This window comes from Carcharhinus amblyrhynchos, unplaced genomic scaffold (genome assembly GCF_965287045.1).
Source record: "Carcharhinus amblyrhynchos unplaced genomic scaffold, sCarAmb.v2.hapA scaffold_40, whole genome shotgun sequence".
Taxonomy (NCBI): domain Eukaryota; kingdom Metazoa; phylum Chordata; class Chondrichthyes; order Carcharhiniformes; family Carcharhinidae; genus Carcharhinus; species Carcharhinus amblyrhynchos.
The window spans coordinates 53,054-80,848 of NW_027649781.1; the positions used below are offsets into that span (position 1 = coordinate 53,054).

Here is a 27,795-nt window from a genome sequence, read left to right on the forward strand (position 1 = left end):
GCCTATTCCTGTAACCCCACACATTTACCCCAACTGATCTCCCTGACGCTAGGGTCAATTTAACATGGCCTAATCCACCTAACCCACACATCTTTGGAGTGTGGGAGGAAACTGGAGGAAACCCACACAGACACGGGGGGAGCTCCAGACAGTCACCCATGCTGGGAATTGAACCCGGGTCCTTGGCGCTGTGAGGCAGCGATGCTAACCACTGTGCTGCCCTTGTGGGTTTGGAAGGTCAGTTCAGGCTGACGCTCCCAGCTGTGGGGTTGAGGGAGTGCTGCACTGTCAGCGGCACTGTCTTCCTGATGAGACAGAAGCCTTGAGTTTCTATCAATCTATTCAGGCCTAAGTAAAAGGATTCATTTTGGCGCACAGCAGAGGCCTCTTCTCCCTACTCCCCTGACCGATATTTATCATTAAAACCCATTACTTGGCACTTTTACTTTGTTTTTCTTTGTGTTTGGCTGCTTGAGTGCAAACTTACTGCTGTGCTCACCAAGGCAATGTAAGGAGCAGGGAGTAGGCCTCACTCGAAGCCTGCCCTTCTATTCAATATCATTCTATCTAATCTACCTCCAGCCTTCTTTCCTGCCGTATCCCTTTGACTCATCTGGCAGGGGAGAGTCAATCATTTGGCACTTTGACCTCACACAGGACAATTGCATTCTGGGTGGGCTGACGCCTGTGCTGTCCCCACATGCGGGATACTCGACTGCAAAAGAACATAAGAAATAGGAGCAGGAGTAGGCCATCCAGCCCTTCGAGCCTGCCCCGCCATTCAATAAGATCATGGCTGATCTGTCGCTGCTCAGTTCCACATTCCCGCCCTCTCCCCATAACCCTTAATCCCCTCTCCTATCAAAAACCCATCAACCCGCATCTTAAAAATATTTAGCGAGGCAGCCTCCACCACTTCAACGGGCAGAGAATTCCAGAGATTCACCACCCTTTGAGTGAAGAAGTTCCTCCTCAACTCCGTTCTAAACCGCCCCCCTTTTATCTTGAGGCTGTGCCCCCTAGTCCTATTGTCTTTTTTGAGCGGGAAGAGTCTTTCCACCTGTATCCTATCCATCCCATTCATCATCTTATACGTCTCAATGAGATCTCCCCTCATTCTTCTAAACTCTAACGAGTACAAGCCTAGTTTATTCAGCCTCTCCTCATAGCTCAACCCCCTCAACTCCGGTGTCAGCCTAGTAAACCTCCTCTGCACTCCCTCCAAGGCCAAAATATCTTTGCGCAGGTGTGGCGCCCAAAACTGCACACAGTACTCCAGCTGCGGCCTCACCAATGCTCTATACAGCTGCAGCAAAAATACAGTTGTGGGACTGGGGGACTGCGTTCACCCTGTTGGGTGCACATTGGTTTCGCACTACCGCCTTACAGTGCCAAGGACCCAGGTTCAATTCGCGGCTCTGGTCACTGTCTATGTGGAGTTTGCACGTTCTCCTCGTGTCTGCGCGGGTTTCCTCCAGGTGCTCCGGTTTCCCCCCACAGTCCAAAGATTTAAGTGGATGGACCATGCTAAATTACCCCTTAGTGTCCAAAGATGTGCAGATTAGGTGGACTGGCCATGCTAACTTGCCCCATTGTGTCAGGGGGATTCGTTAGGATTAACACATGGGGTTATGGCAATAGGGCCTGGATTGGACTTGATGGGCCGAATGGCCTCTTCCTGCGCTGTAGGGATTCTATGACACCCTGGATCGGATAATCTTACTGATGTCTGTCCTGAAGATCATCCTCAGTTTTCTGGGGATTGAGAATTCCGAACTTGGGCTGCCCTTGGAGTGAACACACAAAATGGCTGACCCTCTTATCCCTAGGCTCCATCCACCCACCACCCCCTGCAGCCTCTCAGCATCCACTCGTGCCAAGCCCATTATCCATTTCAGTGAGGTCACGAAAAGGACACATACAAGATTTTTGTTTTCTTTTCCAATGAATTGGCCGCAGGGAAAGATTGTCCAAACTCCGGCCCAGTGACCAGATGTGATTCGAGTGAGGCCTAGTCTCTCTATGCCAGGGCCAAGGGGACGGCATTCCCTAGCCAAAGGAGATGAGAATTCCTGGCCTTGCTGCGTTGGGCAGTGCTGCTGTAAGCAGTTGCTGCCTTCCTACCCCCACTTCATTGTCTCTCTCTGTCCCTGGCCCAGTGCCCGTGGGCTGCAGGGCTCTGCCAATATTCTGCTGACCCGCATCCCGTCTTCCAGCAGGGAGAAACTCAAGGTCATCCATAACGCTGCTGTCTGTGCCCCGACTCGCGCCAATTCTTGTTCCCCTGTCACCCTCTCCCCCCAGCCTTCTACACTGTCCCCATCAAACACTCCCAGGACAGGTACAGCACGGAGTTAGATACAGAGTAAAGCTCCCTCTACACTGTCCCCATCAAACACTCCCAGGACAGGTACAGCACGGGGTTAGATACAGAGTAAAGCTCCCTCTACACTGTCCCCATCAAACACTCCCAGGACAGGTACAGCACGGAGTTAGATACAGAGTAAAGCTCCCTCTACACTGTCCCCATCAAACACTCCCAGGACAGGTGCAGCACAGGGTTAGATACAGGGTAAAGCTCCCTCTACACTGTCCCCATCAAACACTCCCAGGACAGGAACCTCATGGGGTTAGATACAGAATAAAGTTCCCTCTACACTGTCCCATCAAACACTCCCAGGGCAGGTACAGCATGGGGTTAGATACAGAGTAAAGCTCCCTCTACACTGTCCCCATCAAACACTCCCAGGACAGGTACAACATGGGGTTAGATACAGAGTAAAGCTCCCTCTACACTGTCCCCATCAAACACTCCCAGGACAGGTACAGCACGGGGTTAGATACTGAGTAAAGCTCCCTCTACACTGTCCCCATCAAACACTCCCAGGACAGGTACAACACGGGGTTAGATACAGAGTAAAGCTCCCTCTACACTGTCCCCATCAAACACTCCCAGGACAGGTACAGCATGGGGTTAGATACAGAGTAAAGCTCCCTCTACACTGTCCCCATCAAACACTCCCAGGACAGGTACAGCACAGGGTTAGTTACAGAGTAAAGCTCCCTCTACACTGTCCCCATCAAACACTCCCAGGACAGGTACAGCACGGGGTTAGATACAGAGTAAAGCTCCCTCTACACTGTCCCATCAAACAGCCCCAGGACAGGTACAGCACGGGGTTAGATACAGAGTAAAGCTCCCTCTACACTGTCCCCATCAAACACTCCCAGGACAGGTACAACACGGGGTTAGATACAGAGTAAAGCTCCCTCTACACTGTCCCCATCAAACACTCTCAGGACAGGTACAGCACGGGGTTAGATAGAGTAAAAAGCTAAATCAAGGATTGTTCAACCTTTTTATCATATTTTCATCTGGTTCCTGGGATGTGCATGAGTACAAAATGGTTTAGCAGATTAACCTTTCACCTCCCTTGATGCACACTGCATCCCCTCAAGCTAGCCCTCTAATAGAGTGGCATATTGATGTCCCCCCCCCCCACCCCGCCCCCGTGGGGGGCTATGGCTAATTATCTTACATCTCAATTGTGGCCAGTGGAATATTTTTGAATAAATTGGCTGAGCGTTTAGCTGATAGTACACGAGATACAATTTTGGTATGATTCCTGTCAGAGCTGAAGCTTCCATTGTGGTAGTTGTGAGAGAACTTGTCCAAGAAGCTATGTTCAGAGGAATGATTTTAAACAGAGATAACTTCAGCAGATTAAGTCATGTTGGGGTTTGAGAAATCCAGAGGATACGTGCAAAGAGAGGGTAATTTAATATCCCCCAGATTGGCAAAATGAAATTGTACAAATTCCTTTTGGTTTGGCTAATCTCCAGCTGTCAGGGAAGCTTACACAATCAAAGTCAAGCATTAAATCAAGTGTAACTCTAGAGTAGTTAACCCTATCCTCCCTCACCCTCTGCATTAAAGTGTTCTCTCTCTATCTCTCTGTATCTCTCTCTCTATATCTCTCTCTCTCTATATATCTCTGTTCATATCTCTCTCTCTGTCTCTCTCTCTCTGTCTCTCTCTGTCTCTCTCTCTCTGTCTCTCTCTATCTCTCTCTCTCTATCTCTCTCTCTCTCTCTATCTCTCTCTCTGTCTCTCTCTCTGTCTCTCTCTCTCTCTGTCTCTCTCTCTCTATCTCTCTCTCTCTCACTCCCTCTCTGTCTCTCTATGTCTCTCTCTTTCTCTTTCTCTTTCTCTATGTCTCGCACTCTCTCTATATCTCTCTCTCTATATATCTGTTCCTCTCTCTCTATATCTCTCTCTCTCTTTAAATTACCCTCTCTTTGCACGTATCCTCTGGATTTCTCAAACCCCAACATGACTTAATCTGCTGAAGTTATCTCTGTTTAAAATCATTCCTCTGGACATAGCTTCTTGGACAAGTTCTCTCACAACTACCACAATGGAAGCTTCAGCTCTGACAGGAATCATACCAAAATTATATCTCTCTCTCCCTCTATCTATCTCCTTCTATCTATCTCTCTCTCTCTCTGTCTATACCTCTCTCTTGAATGTGTTGATCTATTCTGAATCCAGTTTCTCTCGCTCTTTTTCTCTCTCTATCTCTCTCTTTCTCTTATCTCTCTTTTCCTTTCTTTCTCTCTTCCTCTATCCCTCTCTCTCTCGATCTATCTCTCATTTTCTTTCTCTACCTGCCTCTTTCTCTTTCTCAATCTTTCTCTCCCTTTCTGTTTCTCTATCTCTCTCTTTAACTATCTCTATCTTTCCCTCTAACCATCTCTCTCTTTCCCTCTCTCCATCAATCTTTCCATCTCTCTGAGTCTTTCTCTCTCTCCCTCTTTCTCACCCTTTCCTCAATGAAGTCCGGCTGCAGGAAAGCCGGTAGCCCACTGGGATCTGGTAGGAATGTCACGGATCCACCCTGGATCATGGCTGCTCAGTGCCCACCCCAGTCTAAGTAAGTCCGTTGAAAACTGGATTGAGAGTTATAATGCGGGCGGATTTGACTGGACATGCCTTAGGTTGGAGCTTACCTCCTGCACAGAATGTACGCACCAGTAAACTCTCTCACCCTCTGCTCCCCTGCATACATCCCCGTTCATGGCTCCCAACAAAGATACAACCCAGTGAGGAAGAAGGATTCCTGGGAAGGGGATAAGTCGACCAGGGTTAACCATGGAAATTAAGGATAGTATTAAACTGAAAATTAAATACATAATGTGGCCAAGATTAGTGGTAAGCCAGAGGATTGGGAATGTTTTTAAAAAGATGACCAAAATGAGGATGGAGAAGATAAACTGTGAGGCTAAACTATCAAGTAATATAAAAACCGATAGCAGGAGTATCTTTAAATAGATAGGAAGATAAATTAGGAGGCTAAACCATCAAGTAGTATGAGAACAGACTGCAAGCATGTATTTAAATAGATAGAAAGGAAGAGAGTGGCCAAAGTGAGCGTAGGGCCCTATGAGAATAAGACTGGGGAAATAGTAATGGAGAATTAGGAAATGGCAGAGGTGTTAAACAAGTACGTTGTATCAATCTTCAGGGTGGGAGACATCAGTAACATTCCAAAAATTTTAAATAATCAAGGGGCAGAAGAGAGGTGAGGAAATAAATAGATGTCGCTAGAGAAAAAATATTAGTGAAACTAATAGGGCTAAAGGCCGTTAACTCCCCTGGACCCGATGGGTTGCACCCCAGGATATTAAAGGAAGAAGCTAAATCAATAGTGGATGCACTACTAGTAAACTTCCACGAACCCTTAAATTTTGGGAAAGTCTCAGAGGATTTGAAAGCTGCCATCGTTATTCAAAAAAGGAAGGAGACAAAAAACTATAAGCCCACTAGCTCAACTTCTGTTATTGGGAAAATGTTAAGAGTCCATTATAAAGGCTGTAATAGCAGCGCATTTAGAAATGCATAATATAATGCATAATAACAGAGTCGGTATGGCATCATGAAGGGGAAATCATACCGGACAAGTTTGTTAGAATTGTATGAGGTGATAATGAGCCGGATAGATGAAGGGGAACCAGTAGATGTGATATACTTAGATTTCCAACATCATTCAATAAGGTACCACACTAAGGACTACTTAATAAGAGCCCATGGTATTGGGGGCAGTACGTTAGCATGGCTAGGGGATTGGCTAACTGATAGGAGACAGAGAGTTGGGATAAGAGGGACAATTTTAGAATGGCAACCTGGAACTAGTGGAGTGCCACAGGGATCAGTGCTGGCGGACAGTTATTGACAATATGTATTAAAAACCTGGATGAGGGAAGTAAATGTACTATTGCCAAGTTTGTGAATGACACAAAAACAGGTGGGAAAGCAAGTGATGAAAATGACTGAAAGAGTCTACAGAGGGATATGGACAGGTTAAGTGAGAGGGCAAAAACTTGGTAACTGGAATATAAAGTAGGAGGATTTTTTTGGACCCCCAAACACTTCTTTGGTAGGAAGAATAAAGGAGCTGAATATGATTTTAATGGAGAAAGACTGCAGAAAGTTTTGTGGGTCTTTGTGCATATGACACAAAAAGCCAAAATGCAAGTTTAGCAGATAATAGGGAAGGAAACGGAATACTGGCCTTTATTTCAAAGGGAAGGGTGTAAAAATAGGGAAGCTTGCTAAAACTGTACAAGGCCCTAGTTAGACCACACCTGGAGATATTGTGAACAGTCCTGGTCCCCTTATTGAAGGAAAAATATCCTGCATTGGAGGCAGCCCAGCCAGAGAAGGTTCACTCCGTTGATCCTGGGTACAGAGGGAGTTTCTTCTGAGTACAGGTTGGGCCTACACTCGTTGGAGTTCCGAGGAAAATGAAGTGACCTTATTGAGACATATAAGATTCTTGGCAGGATCGATGCTGAGAGGTTGTTTGCCCCCTGTGGGAGAGTCTAGGAACAGAGGCTATAATCTCAGAGTAAGGGAGTCGCCCATTGAGGATAGGGATGAGGAGGAATTTCTTCTCTCAGAGGATAGTGAACCTGGAGATTCCTTTACCGCAGTGAGCTGTTGAGGCTGAGTCGTTACGTATCCCCCTAACCCCAGATTTTTAATCAGTAATGGAGTCAAGGGTTATGGGGGTACGGGGGAGACAGTGGAGTTGAGGATTATCACATCAGATGAGCCATGATCTCATTGAATGGTGAAGCAGAGTCGATGGGCCGAATGGCTGACTTCTGCCCCAATGTCTTCAGGTCAAGTCTGTTGACTTGTAAGAGTTCAGATGCTGCACCCCCGCCCATGTCATGGGCCTCAGCTTTCTGGAATTTCCAATGCTAACCCCAATTTATGCTTCCACCTTCCCTATGCTGGACAGAGGTACGATTTATACTTGTCCATGCTTTTGTTTGTGCCCCAGTTAAGCCTCCTGTCAGCGCAGCTCCCTCCGCCCACCTCAACCTATTGACATAAACACCCCGATTCCTTTCTCTGTCGCCTGTTTACCCAGCTTCCCCTAAAGGGTGGGTTTCACATTCTCGCCGCTCCCTGGGTAATAAAATCTCTCCTATTGGATATGTTAGTGAGGGGAAGTTCTTTCCTACACCTGTCACAGAATCCCTACAGTGTGGAAAGAAGCCATTCGGCCCATCGAACCTGAACCGACAACAATCCCAACCAGGTTCCTATCCCCGTAACCCCATGCCTTTACCCCACTAATCCCCCTAACCTGCACACCTTTGGACACTAAGGGGCAATTTAGCATGGCCAATGTGATGAAGTTACTGTGAAAAATCCCCTAGTCGCCACACTCCAGGTTTGGGTACACTGAGGGAGAATTTAGCATGGCCAATGCACCTAACCAGCACGTCTTTCAGACTGTACGAGGAAACCAGAGCACCTGGAGGAAACCCACGCAGACACGGGGAGAACATGCAGACTCCTCACAGACAGTGAGCCAAACTGGGAATCGAACCTGGGTCCCTGTGAGGCAGCAGTGCTAACCCACTGTGCCAGGGGATTTTTACAGTAACTTCGTTGCAGTGTTAATGTAAGCCTACTTGTGATGGTAATAAATAAATTTAGAAACTTAAAACGCAGATTGTGACCCTTGATTCTGAACGCCTCCATCAAGAGGGACATCCTCCCTGTGTTTGCCCTGTCTAGTCCTGCTAGAATTTTATAAGTTCCTATGAGATTCCCCTCTCATTCTTCTGAACTCCAGTGAATATAATCCCGACCGACTCAATCTCTCCTCATACGTCGGTCCCACCATCTCAGGAGTCAGTCTGGTAATGGTTTTGAATGGCCTCCTCTCCCCAGGCTCCACGAGGGAAGGAATAGCGCAGACTTTGCGCCCAGCTTATCGAGAGTCCAGTCTGACAATGGGCTGCCCAAGGGGGTGGGGGGTGTGTTAATGGGAGTGCCTCCATTTCACGGATCAGTTTTCCCCGAGTGCGCCGTGCGTTGGAGTTGGCCGTCCAGCACTCAGGTGAGACAGGTCAGCACGGTGGCACCATGGGTGCGCACTGCTGCCTCACATCCAGGTTCAATTCCCGGCTTGGATCACTGTCTGTGCGGAGGCTGCAAATTCTCTCCGTGTCTGCGTGGGTTTCCTCCGGGTGCTCCAGTTTCCTCCCACAGTCCGAAAGCTGTGCCGGTTAAGCCATGCTAAATTCTCCCTCAGTGTAACCCGAACACGTGCTGAAATGTGAAGACTGGGGGATTTTCACAGTAACTTCATTGCAGTGTTAATGTAAGCCTTGTTGTGACATGAATAAATAAACTTTAAATATAATTTTACCCTCCGGGTGCTCCAGTTTCCTCCCAGAGTCCAAAAGACGTGCCGATCAGATGCATTGGCCATGCTAAATTCTCCCTCGGTGTACCCGAACAGAGTGTGGCTACTAATATATGTGACGATAATAAATCAAATCAAGTCCCTTGGTGTACCCAACCGGGTGCCGGAGTGTGGCGACTAGGGGATGTTCACAGTATCTTCATTGCAGTATTAATCTAAGCCTACTTGCGACACAAATAAATAAACTAAACTAAACAGGTCCCTTGACGCTTTCCCAAGATGGCCGCCGTATCCCTTGACCTTCGCTGGCGGTAACGCGGGGTGCGCCTTTGGGTGCGATGCTGTGTTGTGGACCTCCGGCTGGCGGGGGGTGGTTTTCTGAAGACCTTACCTGAACCTCTGTGTCTCCCGTTCCCCCCCGTTCCCACCCCCACCCCCTCCTCCTCCCTCAGGTGTCCAACTGGTTTGGAAACAAGCGAATTCGGTATAAGAAGAACATTGGTAAGTTCCAGGAGGAGGCTAACATTTACGCTGTTAAGACCGCCGTGAATGCGACAGCAGCCTCTCAGAACAGCCAAGCAAACTCGCCCACCACTCCCACCTCAGCAGGTAGGCAGATAACCTAGCAACAGTATCCTCTGCGCTGATTGGCTGTGTTGCTCTGTCAAACACGACAATGAGATAAAGAGCCGGGGGGGGGTGTTGGGGGTGGGTGCGGGAAAAGATTAAAGAGCCGATTTGGGGTCGCAACAAATAGGTTTTTATCCTGGACAACATTTATCGATAGCAGCCCGTCATGTTTCAATTTTAATTTTTCCATTTTTGAGCTTATTTTCCGCCATCTTGTGATGGCGGTGTTCCAGTTGTCGTCTCTCTCCTGTAGGACAGTGCCCGTGTTTTTTTTTTGGCGTTTGAGGGTTTCTCCGCTGCGTTCGCACTTCTGTGTTTGTTTTTTAAAACGCTGCGGAGCTGTTGTGAGCTATTTTCACCCGCTCCACCCACCCCTTTGCCCCCCCCCACCCTCCCTCCCCCCGCTGGTTCCTAAAATTGGCTCTTTACGTTCCTTCCTCCCCCCCCCCCCACCCCCGCTGGGTCGCTGGATACCGGCACCGGCTGCTGTGATTCCGGGCAGTGTCATTTAGGGAGGTTCCGCCTTCCAACCGAACTCCCAGGAGGGGCGAGGGGAACGTGCAGCGATGCCCACAGACTTTGGGAAGGGAAATCGCTCCTCAGATCCCGGTGTGTCCCTTCACCCCTTTATTTACAAACTCAGTCCCACTCCGAAGAGTTACTGCAGGTACAAGGCCAGACCCTGGAGTGTCAGTAACCCGGACACGTCTATATATTTATATACGTGCGTGTGAGACTCCCTGATTGGGCAGGCAACCTGGGAGCTCATACTCCAAGAGGTCAACCTCGTGGCTCACATTGAGGTCATTACAGTAACTGTTAACCTAATGGGAATATTGGGTAAACTGCAAAGTGGGAACGATTTTCACATTGTTGTGTCTTTTGTTCTATTCTAGTCTTCTCCCCCTCCCTTCTCTCTGTCTCTCTCTCTCCTCCCTTCGTTATTAGAGTACGTTTGATCTATCTCTCTCTTTCTCTTTCCCCCTCTCTTTCTCTTTCTCTCTCCCTCTCTCCACACTTTCACACCGCCCACCTCTTTGTTTCTTCCATTCCTTCTTTCTCTCTGTTTTTTTTCGCTCTCTCCCCACTTTCTCCTTACCCATTTCCCATTCTTTCCCCATCCTTTTCTACCCCTCCTTCTCTTTCTTATCCCTGACACTCCTTGGTCAGACTTCCCTTCAACTCTTTCGCTCCTCTCTCTCTCTCTCTCTCGCACTGTCACACTCTCTCGCTCCCTCATGCTCCACTCCTCTTGCTCCCTATTGCACGCTCTTACTCTCTCTCCACCATGCTCCCTCTCATTCTTTCTCCCTCCTGTTCTCTCTCCCTCACTCCCTCTCACTTTCAATCCCTCATTCTCGCCCTCCCCCCTCGCTCGGGCCCTCCCCGTCGCCCTCACTCTCCCCTCCCCCTCGCCCTCACACTTTCTTCCTCACACTCACTTCCTCTTGCGCGCTCTCTCACTTTCTTGCATTCCCACTCACATTTACTCTGTCACACACTCTTCCCCACATTCTTCTCGTGCTCTCGCTCTTTCTCTTATTCTCTCTCTCTCTCTCCACTCTATCCTTGCACAGATGCCCATGTTATTCCCAGGCTACCCACTCTATCCCGTCTCCCACCGCAGGCTCAAGGCCTCCGAGGGGACCTTGCCTCCAGCGTGCCGTCACCTCACAGAGAGGCAGCGCTAGATCCCAACCCTGAGTCAGCACCCAGACTGACTGAACATAAGAACATAAGAAATAGGAGCAGGAGTAGGCCATCTAGCCCTTCGAGCCTGCCCCGCCATTCAATAAGATCATGGCTGATCTGTCGTGGCTCAGTTCCACTTTCCCGCCCTCTCCCCATAACCCTTAATCCCCTCGCTTATCAAAAACCCATCAACCCGCTTCTTAAAAATATTTAGCGAGGCAGCCTCCACCACTTCAACGGGCAGAGAATTCCAGAGATTCACCACCCTTTGAGTGAAGAAGTTCCTCCTCAACTCCGTTCTAAACCGCCCCCCTTTATCTTGAGGCTGTGCCCCCTAGTCCTACTATCCTTTCTGAGCGGAAGAGTCTCTCCACCTCTATCCTATCCATCCCATTCATCATCTTATACGTCTCAATGAGATCTCCCCTCATTCTTCTAAACTCTAACGAGTACAAGCCGAGTTTATTCAGCCTCTCCTCACAGCTCAACCCCCTCAACTCCGGCATCAGCCTAGTAAACCTCGTAAACTGCTCTCACTTAAAATTCTCCTCAGCCCAGGGACACTGTGGCCAGCCTGCTACCCTCATGTGCCACCTCAGCTATCACCAACTGGCATGGACAACTGTGCCTGCACCCAACTGGACCAAAGACTGTGGCGTTCCTGTCCCGTTCTGTTCAAACGTTACTAGGTTTAGTTCAATCCTGAGGCAGTGACTTTCTACCGGGGGGAGGGGGCGGAGAGCTTGACCCCGTCCTGTCAGTGAATGAAGGAGCAGAATTATTACCTGCTCTGTCATCTCAGTATTGTAACCTGATGAACGTTTGCTCACTGTTGGCTAAGACTTTGTCCCAGGTGCTGGGATGGAGGGAAAGGGGAGCTTGTGCCAGAGGGTAGAAGGGGGGGGGGGGGTCCAAAAAAAAAAAGAACGGGGCAAGTTTATCTCCGCGGGAATTGTATTAAGCTCTTCCTTGCCTTGCCGAGGCCAAGCTTTGTGACCTTTCACCCTGGGGGGGGCAGTGCGCTTTTGAGGAGGTGAAATGCACCAGGACTCTCTTTTTAATTCATTCCTGGGACATGGGCATCGCTGGTTGGCCAGCATTTATTGCCCATCCCTAGTTGCCCTTGGAGGGCAGTTGAGAGTCAACCCAGAGTGACATGTAGGCCAGGCCGGGTAAGGACGGCAGATTTCCTTCCCTAAAGGACGTTAGTGAACCAGATGGGTTTTTACAACAATTGTTTCAGGGTCATCAGTAGATTCTTAATTCCAGATACATTTTATTGAATTCAAATTCCACCATCTGCTGTGGCGGGATTCGAACCCGGGTCCCCAGGACATTAGCTGAGCTTCTGGATTAATAGTCTAGCGATAATACTACTCAGCCATCGCCTCTCCATTTGATTCTCAGTCCACAGGGGAAGTTTATATTTGCACGGTATAGAATCCCTACAGTGCAGAAGGAGGCCATTCAGCCCATCGAGCCTGCACCGACCACAATCCCACCCAGGCCCTATCCCCACAACCCCATGCATTTACCCTATCTGGTCCCCCCCCTGACACTAAGGGGCAGTTTAGCACTGTCAGTTCACCCCGCCTGCACATCTTTGGAGTGTGGGAGGAAACCAGAGCACCCGGGGGAAACCCACGCAGACATGAGGAGAATGTGCAAACTCCGCATGGACAGTGACCCGAGGCCGGGAATTCCTGGCGCTGTGAGGCAGACGTGCTAACCACTGTGCCACCTTTCTCCTGCTTTTACTTATCAACCTTTGCCTATAATGCCCCTCTGCCTTACATCTTAACTATTGTGATAGAATACTTGTTATTTATTTATGGGGGGGTGTGGGTGTTACTGGCTGGCCAGCATTTATTAACTGTCCTAAGGACATTTTACGAGCCAACCACATTGCTGTGGCTCTGGAGTCACATGTAGGCCAGGCCGGGTAAGGACAGCAGATTTCCTTCCCTAAAGGACACTAGTGAACCAGATGGATTTTCCTGACATCCGACGATGACCATTCTTAATTCCAAGTTTTTTTTAATTGAATTCAGATTCCACCATTTGCCGTGGCGGGATTCGAACCCGGGTCCCCAGAACATTACCTGAGTTTTTTAATGGTCAAGCAATAATACCACTGGGCCACCACCTCTCCAATGCTACATCTTAATTACTAGTCGAAACAACCCTCATTTTCTGGTGACTAGAAAGAGAAAACCGTTCCGAGGAATACCCCTCAGATATTTTTCCCTCAGAGCTAGGTATCCTAGTGGTTAATCTCTGGAGGCCCCTGGGAATTCTGGAGGGATTGGGAAGCATCTGCCTAGTAGTAGGAGCCTTGTCAGAGAGAAGGCCTCATTCTTCAGGCCTCGGGCCTTTCTACTTTGTACATAGCTGTTTGGGGCCTGGAGCTGTCCTGCTGGGCTAGTTGCACTCGACTGGAATGGGAGGGCCCCGGATTCAGGCAAAAAGAGAACGGCTTTGGGGCAATGTTGAGAGCAAGCCACGGGGCAGCTAACACATCCCCGCTCCGCCACTCTCCTCTTTGCTGAGGTTGGAGGAAGGGTTCTATTTTTGCTTGTCAAGATTCCTCTGTCGCAGTCGCTCCTCTCTCTCACTCCTCCCCCTGCACCGCTCCTCCTCCTCTTGCGCAGGTGTTGTGCGAGGTGACGGATTAATGGGTATGGATCACTGGACTGGAATTGTGGTGGCATCTGTGCATTAAGAATGTTTCTACTTCCCATCCTGATCCTGGTATTGTCTCTCCTGCCTGTCCTCCTGCCCACCAATTCCTCCTTACTCCAGTCTTTCTCTCTCCTGCTCCATGTTTTCAGTTCTCTCCGTCTCATTCTCTGTCCATTCCTCATCATTTCTTTTCATTAATTTCTCCTTTTGTCTCTTCCTCCTTTATTTCTCCCTCCATCTTTTCGTTTCTCTCCTCATTTCTTTCTCCGTCTTTCTCTCTCTGTCTCTTTCTCCATCTCTTGCCGTCTCTTTCTCCCTCTTTGGCCGTCTCTTTCTCCCTCTTTGGCCGTCTCTTTCTCCCTCTTTGGCCGTCTCTTTCTCCCTCTGTCTCCATCTCTTTTTCCCTCTCCGCTTTTCTCCCTCTCTCTCCGTCTCTTTCTCCCTCTCTCTCCATCTCTTCCTCCCTCTCCGCTTTTCTCCCTCTCTCGCCGTCTCTTTCTCCCGCTCTCTCTGTCTAAGGCTAACAGGATGTTAAGCGGTAACAGACCAGACCCTGTCCAAGTGCCACATAGCTCCCATCGGACAGGCTTTCCCAAACCTGGAAGCACCGTGTGGAACCATAATTTCCTTCCCATTTGACCAGCCTCCATAAATAACAAGGACACGCTATCCCTAGATCCTGCAGGTTGCAGGGCCAATGTACTGGGGGCCTAGACTTCAGGCCTTGTTTGAGGAGCCTGGTCCTCAGGCTTCGTTTGTGGGGCCCAGGTCTCAGGCTTCGTGTGTGGGCTCTAGGTCTCAGGCTTTATTTGTGGGGCATAGGCCTCAGGACTCATTTGGGGAGCCTTGGCCCCAAGCTTTGTTTGTGGGGCCTTGGCCTCAGGCTTTGTTTGTGGGGATCTAGGCCTCAGGCCTTGTTTGTGGGGATCTAGGCCTCAGACCTTGCTTGTGGGGCCAAGGGCTTTGCTTGTGGGGCCTAGGCTTCTGGCTTAGTTTGTTCTGTTGGCCTTGTGTCAGTTATCTCACCTGTGTGTGGCTTGTGGTTGGTTGACTTGTGGCTCTTTGGCGCTGACCTGATTAGAAACTGGGTTGAGCCTGGTCTATACCTGTGGAGGCAGGTCTGCCCAACAGTGACAAGGTGGGGGAGTCTCTGCCTTCAATCTGGCCTGTGCAGCACTGGCAGGGAGTAGCGGAGAGATTGAGGAAGGGCTGGTGCCCCCTGTGGGGAACCCAAATCAAAGAATCATGAAACTGTATTTCAAAACTTAAAAGTGGGTTAACAAACTTGAAAACTAAGGGAAGTTGATGTTTTCTACACCTAGTAAATGTCACCTCACCTTAGCTACCAGCATTGTCACGGTGCAATGGCAGTTCCCAGCGCCGTAACAGATCATTTTCCTTCATCCTGGGCCTACGAGATGTAAATACAAATGTTCCACCATTTCCAGGTGTTAAGGAGTGCCGAGTTCTGATGAAGGGTCATCCAGACTTGGAAAGTTGGCTCCATTCTCTCTCCACAGATGCTGTCAGACCTGCTGAGATTTTCCAACATTTTCTATTTTGGTTCCAACAGTGTTGTTGTCTGAGATTGTCACCAGTGTGACCACATGACAGCTGGCAAGTAGCCTTCCCATGTGTATGCGTGTGTGTGTGTGTGTGAATGCGTGTATGTTGGTGTGTATGTTTGTGTATGCGTGTGGGAATGCATGTATGCGAGGATGCACTTGTGTGTGAGATTCACTTGATGTTTGAGTTATAAGGAGAGGTTGGATAGACTGGGACTTTTTTCCCTGGACCGTACAAGGCTGAGGGGTGATCTTATAGAAGTCTGTAAAATAAAGAGGGGTATAGATCTGCTGGATAGTCAACATCTTTTCCACAAGTAGGGAAGTCTAAAACTGGACTGCATAGATTCAAGGTGGGAGGGGAGAGATACAGAAGTGTCCAGAGGAGCAATTTTTTTGGCACAGAGGATGGTGAGTGTCTGGAACAAGCTGCCAGAGGCAGTAGTAGAGGTGGCTACAATTTTGTCTTTTAAAAAGCATTCAGACAGTTACATGGGTACGATGGGTATAGAGGGATATGGGCCAAACAAGGGCAATTGGGACTAGCTTAGCGGTTAAAAATAAAGGGCAGCATGGACAAGTTGGGCCAGAGGGCCTGTTTCCATGCTGTAAACCACTATGACTCTACAAGTGTGTGTGTGTCTAACAGTGTCCAGTGGCCAAGGATCTGTGTTGGGCCCCCTATTACTCTTCACTTATATAAATTGCATTGATGATAGTGAGGGGTCTAGTAAATTTGCGGATGACATAAAGATTGGATGGGTGGTTAATAGTGGAGTGGCTACAAGAAGGTGCAGATGGAATGGTCAAATGGGCAGATAAGTGGCAGATGGAATTTCACCCTCAGAAGTGTGAGGTGATACACTTTGGAAGGAGCAATTTGACAAGGAAGTATTCAATGAATGGTAGGACACTAGAAAGTTCTGTGGAACAAAGGGATCTGGGCGTGTTTATCCACAGATCTCTGAAAGTGGAAGAGCATGTTATTAGGGCAGTGAAAAAAGCATATGGGACACTTGTTTTTATCAATCCAGGCATAAATGACAAAAGCAAGGAAGTCGTGTTGGGAGTTGTAGAGAACTTTGTTGAGGCCACAGCTGGAGTACTGTGTGCAGTTCTGGTCGCCACATTATAGACAGGATGTGATCGCACTGGAAGCGGGTGCAGAGGAGACTCACCAGGATGCTGCCTGGGATGGAACATTTAAGTTATGAAGAGAGGTTGGGTAGGCTTGGGTTGTTTTCATTGGAGCAGAGAAGACTGAAGGGCGGGGGGGGGGTGGGACGTGGGGGGCGATGGTGGGGGATGGGGGGGGGGGGGCGCGACCTGACCTGACCAAGGTGTACAAGATTATGAGAGAGACAGCCAGACAGATAGAGTGGATAAGGAGCAGCTGTTCCTATAGTTGAAGGGTCAGTTATTCGGGGACTTGGGTTCAAGGTGAGGGGCAGGAGGTTTAGGGGGGGAAATGTGAGGAAAAGCCTTTTTCCCCAGAGGGTGGTGAGGGTCTGGATTGCGCTGCCTGGGAGGGTAGTGGAGGCGGGATGCCTCACATCCTTTAAAAAGTACCTGGATGAGCACTTGACAAAACATAACATTCAGGGCCATGGGCCAAGTGCTGGTAGATGGGATTAGGTGGGAGGTCAGGTATTTCTACCTGACACGGACTCGATGGGCTGAAGGGCCTGTTCTACACTATATGATTCTGTATGTGTGTGTGTGTTTGTGTGTGAATGTGTGTGTTTGTGTATATGTGCAATGTGGGTGTGTGTGTGTGTGTGTAAGTACGAATGTATGTATTGAGTATGTGTGTATGAGTGTAACTGTTTATGTCTGTGCGTGTGTGTGTGTATTGAGTGTAAGTGAGTGTGTGTTGTATTGAGTCTGTGGGAGTGAGATAGTGTGTGTGTGATAGAGGAGAGCCGGTGGATGTGGTCTTTCTTGATTTTCAGAAGGCGTTTGACAAGGTACCTCACAAGAGGTTATTGCAGAAGGTCAGGGGGCATGGAGTTGGGGGTAGGGTGTTAGCGTGGATAGAGGACTGGTTGTCAAATAGGAGGCAGAGAGTGGGGGTCAATGGGTGCTATTCGGATTGGCGGTTGGTGACTAGTGGAGTGCCCCAGGGGTCAGTGCTGGGGCCTCAGCTATTTACCATTTATATAGATGATCTGGAGGAGGGAACCGAGTGTATGGTGTCGAAATTTGCTGATGACACCAAGATTGGTGGAACAGCAAATTGCGCGGCGGGTGTGGAGAGTCTACAGAAGGATCTAGATAGGCTGGGCGAATGGGCCAGGAACTGGCAAATGGAATTTAATGTTGGCAAGTGCAAGGTGGTCCACTTTGGTAGGAATGATGGTAGGAAGGACTATTACTTACGTGGCGAAAAACTGCAGCAGGCGACGGTGCAGAGGGACCTCGGGGTCCTTGTGCATGAGTCGCAAAAACCCAGCTTGCAGGTGCAGCAGGTGGTCAGGAAGGCGAATGGGATGCTGGCCTTCATCGCGAGGGGGATTGAATATAAAAGTAGGGAGGTCTTGCTGCAGCTGTATAGGGCATTGGTGAGGCCGCAGCTGGAGTACTGTGTGCAGTTTTAGTCACCGCACTTACGCAAGGATATTTTGGCCTTGGAGGGAGTGCAGAGGAGGTTTACTAGGCTGATACCGGAGTTGAGGGGGTTGAGCTATGAGGAGAGGCTGAATAAACTAGGCTTGTACTCGTTAGAGTTTAGAAGAATGAGGGGAGATCTCATTGAGACATATAAGATGATGAATGGGATGGATAGGATAGAGGTGGAGAGACTCTTCCCGCTCAGAAAGGACAGTAGGACTAGGGGGTACAGCCTCAAGATAAAGAGGGGGCGATTTAGAACGGAGTTGAGGAGGAACTTCTTCACTCAAAGGGTGGTGAATCTCTGGAATTCTCTGCCCGTTGAAGTGGTGGAGGCTGCCTCGCTAAATATTTTTAAGACGCGGGTTGATAGGTTTTTGATAAGCGAGGGGATTAAGGGTTATGGGGAGAGGGCGGGAAAGTGGAACTGAGCCACGACGGATCAGCCATGATCTTATTGAATGGCGGAGCAGGCTCGAAGGGCTAGATGGCCTACTCCTGCTCCTATTTCTTATGTTCTTATGTTATGTTCTTATGTGTATTGAGTGTAAGTGAGTGTGTGTTGTACTGAGTGTGTGTTGTATTGAGTCTGTGGGAGTGAGAGTGTGTATGTATTGAGAGTAAGCGAATGTGTGTTGTACTGAGTGTGTGTTGTATTGAGTCTGTGGGAGTGAGAGAGTATGTGTGTGTATTGAGTGTGTGTGTGTGTTGTATTGAGTCTGTGGGAGTGAGAGAGTATGTGTGTGTATTGAGTGTGTGTGTGTGTTGTATTGAGTCTGTGGGAGTGAGAGTGTGTGTGTGTGTATTGAGTGTAAGTGAGTGTGTGTTGTATTGAGTCTGTGGGAGTGAGAGAGTGTGTGTGTGTATTGAGTGTGAGTGAGTGTGTGTTGTATTGAGTCTGTGGGAGTGAGAGAGTGTGTGTGTGTATTGAGTGTAAGTGAGTGTGTGTTGTATTGAGTCTGTGGGAGTGAGAGAGTATGTGTGTGTATTGAGTGTGAGTGTGTGTTGTATTGAGTCTGTGGGAGTGAGAGAGTGTGTGTGTGTATTGAGTGTGAGTGAGTGTGTGTTGTATTGAGTCTGTGGGAGTGAGAGAGTGTGTGTGTGTATTGAGTGTGTGTGTGTGTTGTATTGAGTCTGTGGGAGTGAGAGTGTGTGTGTGTGTATTGAGTGTAAGTGAGTGTGTGTTGTATTGAGTCTGTGGGAGTGAGAGTGTGTGTGTGTGTATTGAGTGTGAGTGAGTGTGTGTTGTATTGAGTCTGTGGGAGTGAGAGAGTGTGTGTGTGTATTGAGTGTGAGTGAGTGTGTGTTGTATTGAGTCTGTGGGAGTGAGAGAGTGTGTGTGTGTATTGAGTGTGTGTGTGTGTTGTATTGAGTCTGTGGGAGTGAGTGTGTGTGTGTGTATTGAGTGTGAGTGTGTGTTGTATTGAGCCTGTGGGAGTGAGAGAGTATGTGTGTGTATTGAGTGTGAGTGAGTGTGTGTTGTATTGAGTCTGTGGGAGTGAGAGAGTGTGTGTGTGTATTGAGTGTGTGTGTGTGTTGTATTGAGCCTGTGGGAGTGAGAGAGTATGTGTGTGTATTGAGTGTGTGTGTGTGTTGTATTGAGTCTGTGGGAGTGAGAGTGTGTGTGTGTATTGAGTGTGTGTGTGTGTTGTATTGAGTCTGTGGGAGTGAGAGAGTATGTGTGTGTATTGAGTGTGTGTGTGTGTTGTATTGAGTCTGTGGGAGTGAGAGAGTATGTGTGTGTATTGAGTGTGAGTGAGTGTGTGTTGTATTGAGTCTGTGGGAGTGAGAGTGTGTGTGTGTGTATTGAGTGTAAGTGAGTGTGTGTTGTATTGAGTCTGTGGGAGTGAGAGTGTGTGTGTGTATTGAGTGTAAGTGAGTGTGTGTTGTATTGAGTCTGTGGGAGTGAGAGAGTATGTGTGTGTGTATTGAGTGTGTGTGTGTGTTGTATTGAGTCTGTGGGAGTGAGAGAGTATGTGTGTGTATTGAGTGTGTGTGTGTGTTGTATTGAGTCTGTGGGAGTGAGAGAGTATGTGTGTGTATTGAGTGTAAGTGAGTGTGTGTTGTATTGAGTCTGTGGGAGTGAGAGTGTGTGTGTGTGTATTGAGTGTGAGTGAGTGTGTGTTGTATTGAGTCTGTGGGAGTGAGAGAGTGTGTGTGTGTATTGAGTGTGTGTGTGTGTTGTATTGAGTCTGTGGGAGTGAGAGTGTGTGTGTGTGTATTGAGTGTAAGTGAGTGTGTGTTGTATTGAGTCTGTGGGAGTGAGAGAGTATGTGTGTGTATTGAGTGTGTGTGTGTGTTGTATTGAGTCTGTGGGAGTGAGAGTGTGTGTGTGTATTGAGTGTGAGTGAGTGTGTGTTGTATTGAGTCTGTGGGAGTGAGAGTGTGTGTGTGTGTATTGAGTGTGAGTGAGTGTGTGTTGTATTGAGTCTGTGGGAGTGAGAGAGTGTGTGTGTGTGTGTGTGTATTGAGTGTGAGTGAGTGTGTGTTGTATTGAGTCTGTGGGAGTGAGAGTGTGTGTGTGTGTATTGAGTGTGAGTGAGTGTGTGTTGTATTGAGTCTGTGGGAGTGAGAGTGTGTGTGTGTGTATTGAGTGTGAGTGAGTGTGTGTTGTATTGAGTCTGTGGGAGTGAGAGAGTATGTGTGTGTATTGAGTGTGTGTGTGTGTTGTATTGAGTCTGTGGGAGTGAGAGAGTGTGTGTGTGTGTGTGTGTGTGTATTGAGTGTGAGTGAGTGTGTGTTGTATTGAGTCTGTGGGAGTGAGAGAGTATGTGTGTGTATTGAGTGTGTGTGTGTGTTGAGTGTAAGTGAGTGTGTGTTGTATTGAGTCTGTGGGAGTGAGAGAGTGTGTGTGTGTATTGAGTGTGAGTGAGTGTGTGTTGTATTGAGTCTGTGGGAGTGAGAGTGTGTGTGTGTGTATTGAGTGTAAGTGAGTGTGTGTTGTATTGAGTCTGTGGGAGTGAGAGAGTGTGTGTGTATTGAGTGTGAGTGAGTGTGTGTTGTATTGAGTCTGTGGGAGTGAGAGAGTATGTGTGTGTATTGAGTGTGTGTGTGTGTTGTATTGAGCCTGTGGGAGTGAGAGAGTATGTGTGTGTATTGAGTGTGAGTGAGTGTGTGTTGTATTGAGTCTGTGGGAGTGAGAGAGTGTGTGTGTGTATTGAGTGTAAGTGAGTGTGTGTTGTATTGAGTCTGTGGGAGTGAGAGAGTGTGTGTGTGTATTGAGTGTGAGTGAGTGTGTGTTGTATTGAGTCTGTGGGAGTGAGAGAGTGTGTGTGTGTATTGAGTGTGAGTGAGAGTGTGAGTGTGCTTTGTTCTGCACTTTATCGCTGTCACCCAGCCTGGGCAGCTTTCCCCGTGACTCTATTGTTGCCAGAGCAGGCAGCATCATGCTGACATGGGGAGGGGTGCGGGGGTGTTACTGTCAAATTCACATGCATACATGGTCACACGCGCTCACACACACACACATTCACATGTATACACAGACACCCATGCACTCTCACACATGCACTCATAAATACACATACATACACATGCGTGCACGCACACTCAGACACGCATGCGCACACATACATGCACATGCACACACACACACACACAAAACAGTACAGCACAGGAACAGACCCTTTGGTATATGCACACACACATGCACACAGACATGCTCATGCACACAGACATACATGCGCGCACACATATGTGTACACACACACACACATAAAAATATGGAACAAGAACAGGTCCTTTAGCCTTCCAAGCCTGTGCCGATCATGATGCCCGAACTAAACTAAAACCACATGTACTTACAGAGTCCGTATCCTTCCATTCCCATTCTATTCACATGTTTGTTTAGTTGCCCCTAATATGCTGCTATGGTACCTGCTCCCACTACCTCCCCAGGCAGAGCGTTCCAGACATTCACCACCCTCTGCATAAAAAAACTTGCTTTGCACATCTCCTCTAAACTTTTCCCCACACACCTTAAACCTGTGTCCCTTAGTACATGACTTTTCTACCCTAGGAAAGAGCATCTGACTATCCACTCTGTCCGTGCCACTCGTAATCATGTAAACCTCTGTCAGGTCACCCCCTCAACCTCTGTCATTCCAGTGAGAACAAACAGAGTTTCTCTAACCTCTCTTCATAGCTAATACCCTCTAGACCGGGGAACATCCTGGTAAACCTCTTCTGTACCCTCTCCAAAGCATCCGCATCCTTCAGGTAGTGTGGCTACCAGAATTGCCTTCTTGAATACCTTACCCACCTGCGTTGCCACTTTCAATGATCGGTGGACACGTATGCCCATATCTGTCTGTCCATAACACTCGTAAGGGTTCTACCATTTACTGTATATTTCCTATCTGCGTTGGATCTTCTAAAATACATTACCTCACGTTTGTCTGGATTAAACTCCATCTGCCATTTCTCCGTCCAAGTCTCCAACCGGTCTATATTTTGGTGTATCTTCAGACAATCCTCTTCACTATCTGCAACTGTACCAATTTTTGTGTTGTCTGCAAACTTAATAATCAGACCAGCTGCATTTTCCTCCAAATCGCTTATATATACTACAAACAACAAAGTTCCTAGAACGGATCCCTGTGGAATGCCACTAGTCACAGCCTTCCATTCAGAAAAGCACCTCGCTACTGCTATCCTCTGTCAGCTATGCCCAATAAGAAGCCTCACAGGTTGTGAGACTCCTTACTGTACTTACCCCAGTTAACCTGGTGTTGTGCGACTCCTTACTGTACTTACCCCAGTTAACCTGGTGTTGTGCGACTCCTTACTGTACTTACCCCAGTTAACCTGGTGTTGTGAGACTCCTTACTGTACTTACCCCAGTTAACCTGGTGTTGTGAGACTCCTTACTGTACTTACCCCAGTTAACCTGGTGTTGTGAGACTCCTTACTGTACTTACCCCAGTTAACCTGGTGTTGTGAGACTCCTTACTGTACTTACCCCAGTTAACCTGGTGTTGTGAGACTCCTTACTGTACTTACCCCAGTTAACCTGGTGTTGTGAGACTCCTTACTGTACTTACCCCAGTTAACCTGGTGCTGTGAGACTCCTTACTGTACTTACCCCAGTTAACCTGGTGTTGTGAGACTCCTTACTGTACTTACCCCAGTTAACCTGGTGTTGTGAGACTTCTTACTGTACTTACCCCAGTTAACCTGGTGTTGTGAGACCTCTTACTGTACTTACCCCGGTTAACCTGGTGTTGTGAGACTTCTTACTGTACTTACCCCAGTTAACCTGGTGTTGTGAGACTTCTTACTGTACTTACCCCAGTTAACCTGGTGTTGTGAGACTTCTTACTGTACTTACCCCAGTCCAACGCCAACATCTCCACTTCAGTGTCCAAGCCAGTTCTGTATCCACCTTGCCAGCTCTCCCCTGATCACGTGCGACTTCACCTTCTGTACCAATCTACCTTATCAGAGGCTTTACTGAAGTCCATGCATACAACACCCACTGCCTTTCCCTCATCTATCACCATTTCCTCAAAAACAAGTTAGTGAGGCACGACCTCCCCTTCACAAAACCACGTTGTCCATCACTGATATTTGTTTCCACATGTGAGTAACTCCTGTCCCTAAGAACCTTTTCCTGTAATTTCCCTCCCACTGATGTAAGGCTCACTGGCCTATAATTTCCTGGATTATCCCTGCAGCCCTTCTTAAACAACAGAACAACATTGGTTATGCTCCAATCTGCTGAAACTTCACCTGAACCAATGAGGAGACAAAGATTTCTGTCAAAGCCCTAGCAATTCTGAATGTCTCAGCATTCTGGGGTAGATCCCATCAGGCCCTGGGGAATTAACTACTTTTTAAGATGCTCCTTTTTTGATATCGACGTGACCCAGAATACCTACACACTGTACCCTAGGCTCCTCATCCATCAAGTCCCTCTCTTTGGTGAATACTGAGGCATAGATTCCCTCCACTATCCTTTCCTGGCTACTCTCTCGCTCTTTACATATGTATAAAATGCCTTAGGATTTTCCTGTTTGCCAAGGACTTTTCATGACTCCTTTTGGTCCTCCTAACTCCTTCCTTAAGTTCCTTCCTACGTTCTTTATATTCTTCAGGGCTTCATCTGTCCTGAGCCTTTTAGTTATCACGAATGCTTCCTTTTTCTTTTTGACCAGGCCCATAATATCCCTCGTTATCCAGGCTTCACAATACCTGCCACACTCCTCCTACATCCTCCATGTACGTGCCAGTATATACACATACGCACATATACATACGTACAGAGATACATACACACACACACACATACACACTTGCCCATTCCTCTTCTCTGCCCATTTCTCTGCCCTTCTCTTGTGCTGTTTCTTCACTTTTTTCACTCTCTGCCTCACCCTATCTCTGTATCCTTCTTTCTCACTTCCTTTTTTTCTCTCTGTCTCTCTCTCTCAGTGTCTGTCTCTGTCTCTCTATCTGTCTCTTTCTCTCTCTGTTTGTGTCTCTGTCTCTCTCTCTCTCTGTCTCTCTCTCCCTGTCTGTGTCTCTCTGTCTCTCTCGTTCTGTCTCTCGCTCTCTCTCTCTCGCTCTGTCTCTCTCTGTTTCTCTCTTGCTTTCTTTCTCCACTCCCCCCCTCTATGTCTCTCTCTGTCTCTGCACCTTTGGTTCCTCTTCTGACCACTGAAATGTCTGGAGGGTTTGGGTCCATGTCTCTTTGGTTTGGCGGTGGTTGTGTTGGAATGATTAGTTTTACTCTGGTGTGGAGGAGGGTGAACAGAGCTCCCCGAGTTACCTTCCCTGAGATTCTGGGGCCCTGTCGCTGAGTCCCACAGGGTGTGAGTGTCCGGGCGGTTACTGATGTGAAATATGTTTTGTAATGAGTTGCCTGCACACTGAATCCATTTGTGACTCTGCTGTTGAACTTCCGCGTCCTTGATTGTTTTTGTCCCCCTGCCACTCTTCCCTCTCTGCAGGTTCCTCGGGATCGTTTAATCTGTCTGGCTCCGGGGACATGTTCATGGGAATGCAAGGGTTAAATGGGGACTCGTACCCGGGGGCGCAGGTTAGTAATACCCCAATGCTGTAAAACGGTAAGGGCTGTCAGCGACTGTTGTGGCTGCGACCGTCTCTCTGGGGCGCGCTTCATCACCGGCCAATGGGAGGCTCCGGTCTTGCAGGCCGGTCAGCCATTTTGAAAGCCTGCCCACCAGGCCATAAAATGGCAGTGGAAGTGTGACTTCCAGTGGCTCTGCTTCAGGGTTTTAAGTAATTTGATTCTATTGATGGTGAAAGCAGAGTTGCCCCTACTCCTGTTATCCTTACGCTGAGAGGGAAAGGCCTGGCAGGGCTGGGAAGGCAACCGTGCAGGTCCACACTTCCTGAAAAGTGGTAACACAGATGGCCAAGGTGATTAAGAAGGCAGATGGCCTGCTTGCCTTCATTGGCTGGGGCCTTGGGTACAGGAGTTGGGAAATCATTTTGCAGCTATATAAAATCTTGGTTAGGCCACATTTGGAGTTTTACGTGTAGATCTGGCCACCACATTACCAGAAGGATGCTTTGGAGAGATGCAGAGGAGGTTCACCAGGATGCTGCCTGGTCTCATGGGCTCTGAGAGAGGTTGAATAAACCAGGATTGTTTTCACTAAAAAGACGGACGTTGGGGGGAGGCCTGATAGAGGACTACAAAATTATGAGAGGCCTGGACAAGGTGGATAGTCAGAGGCTTTTTCCCAGGGTGGAAATGTCAATTACAAGGGGACGCTGGTTCAAGGTGAGAGGGGGAATGTTTAAGGGAGATGTGCGGAGGAAGTTTTTCACACACAGCGTGGTGGATGCCTGGAACGTGCTGTCAGAGGAGATGTAGAATCCCTGCAGTGCAGAAGGAGGCCATTCAGCCCACCAAGCCTGCACCGACAACAATCCCATCCAAGCCCCATCCCTGTTACCCACCCCCTCCCCTTCATATTTACCCTGCTAGTACACCTGACAGTAAGGGGCAATTTAGCATGGCCAATCAACCTATCCTGCACATCTTTAGAGTGTAGGGAGGGAAGCCGGAGCACCTGGAGGAGACCCACGCAGACATGGGGAGAACGTGCAGACTCCTCACAGACAGTGACAGGTAGTGGAAGCAAGCACATTAGCAACATTTAAGAGGCATCTGGACGGATACCTGAATAGGGAGGGAATAGAAGAGTTCGGACGGAGTAAGGGCAGAGGGTATTTTTTTTAGTTTAGTCAGGGCATCGGTACGGATTCGGAGAGCTGAAGGGCCTGTTCCTGTGCTGGACTGTTCTTTGGAAGTCAGGTTGCTGAGAGTACACTAGGCCCCAGTGCGACCCCGGTCACAGCCAGGAATCTGGCATCAAGGCATCTCTTGACTCAATGAGGCGGGGACAGAGTCGTAGTGTCCAGTGACCTCTGACCCTCTCTTGGACAGGAAGTGCAACAAATGGAAGGGAATTTGGCGGGGTGAGGGGGGTGGGGTAAGCTTCTTCACCCAGGGATTGCTGAGAATGTGGGACCTGTGACCACCGGGGAGGGGCTGAGCTGAATAACACGGCAGGGGGGCGGTGGGGGGGGGAGGTGGTTTGCCTTGATGGGGAAGGCAGAGCGAGACAGGGATAGGAGGTCATGCTGACAGGCTGAGGTGGCAGGGGTGGTGGGAGCTTGTGTGGCGAGTAAACCTCGGTGTTGCCCTGTTGGGTCGAACGGCCTGTTTCGTTGCCACAGTATCCCGGTCGTGGGGGTAGATTCCAGCCCTGCCTTGGTGCCAGTGTGTATCTTACCTGCGAGGGCTGATTGGGAATGGGTCCCTCTCCCCATCTCCGTATCAATGTCTCGGAGTGAGGGGAAATTGGGGTGGGAGGTGTTTGGAGGGGAGTGGCGGGGAGGATAGAACAGGGGTGACCTATGACCTTTCTCTCTCTGTGGAATAGTGCCAAGCGACGGTTTAATGTCCAAAAGCTTGAAAGTGCTGTCTTCTCCCTCTCTTCCTCTCCTCCTCCCCCCTCCCTCTCTCTCTCCCCTGCCCTCTCTGCCTCTCTTCCCTCCCCTCTTCACTCCCTCCCCCCCTCCTCACCCTCTGTCCCTCCCTCTCCTCTCCCCTCTCGCGAATAGCTCTGCTGCCTGACAGCCTTGATGTGGAGATGCTGGCGCTGGACTGTGGGGTGAAGCACAGTCGGAAGTCTCACAAACCAGGTTGAAGTCCCAACAGGTTTATTTGGTTTCATGAGCTTTCGGAGTGCCGCTCATTCATCAGGTTGACTCACTTGATGAAGGAGCAATGCTCCAAAAGCTCGTAACCAAATAAACCTGTTGGGACTTTAACTGGTTTGTGAGACTTCTTTACAGTGCCTCACAGTGCCAGAGACCTGGCTTCGATTCCCGGTTTGGGTCACTGTCTGTGCAGAGTCTGCACGTTCTTCCCGTGTCTGCATGGGTTTCCTCCGGGTGCTCCCATAGCCCGAAAGATGTGCTGGTTGGATGCATTGGCCATGCTAAATTTTCCCTCAGTGTACCTGAATAGGTGCCAAAGTGTGGCGACTAGGGGATTGTCACAGTAACTTCTTTGCAGCGTTGATGCAGGCCTACTTGTGACACTAATCCTTAAGCTTAGAGGCCTGCATACAATTCTGGTCACCCTGCTATAGGAAGGATGTTATTAAACTGGAAAAAGTGCACAAGAAATTGACATGGATGTTACTGGGGCTGGAAGGTTTGGGTTATAAGGAGAGGCTGGATAGGCTGGGAGTTGTTCCCCTGGAGTGTAGGAGGATGAGGGGGTGATCTTATAGAGGTCTATAAAATAATGAGGGGCATATATAAGGTGAATAGCCCGGGTCTTTTCCCCAGGGTAGGGGGAGTCCAAAACTAGAGGCATAGGTTTAAAGGGAGAGGGGAAAGGGACT

The 27,795-nt window shown here is 48.7% G+C and overlaps 1 protein-coding gene across 2 annotated transcripts in view; it reads left to right on the forward strand.

The window, feature by feature from the left end:
• LOC145335735 (pre-B-cell leukemia transcription factor 2) overlaps nt 1-27,795 on the forward strand; it is a 46,598-nt gene that overhangs the window by 16,291 nt on the left and 2,512 nt on the right. For both annotated transcript variants that reach the window (XM_080181455.1, XM_080181456.1), the window contains exons 5-6: nt 9,182-9,338; nt 24,856-24,944. In XM_080181455.1, the coding sequence (XP_080037581.1) occupies nt 9,182-9,338; nt 24,856-24,944 (246 nt within the window). The remainder of the gene's footprint in view (nt 1-9,181; nt 9,339-24,855; nt 24,945-27,795) is intronic.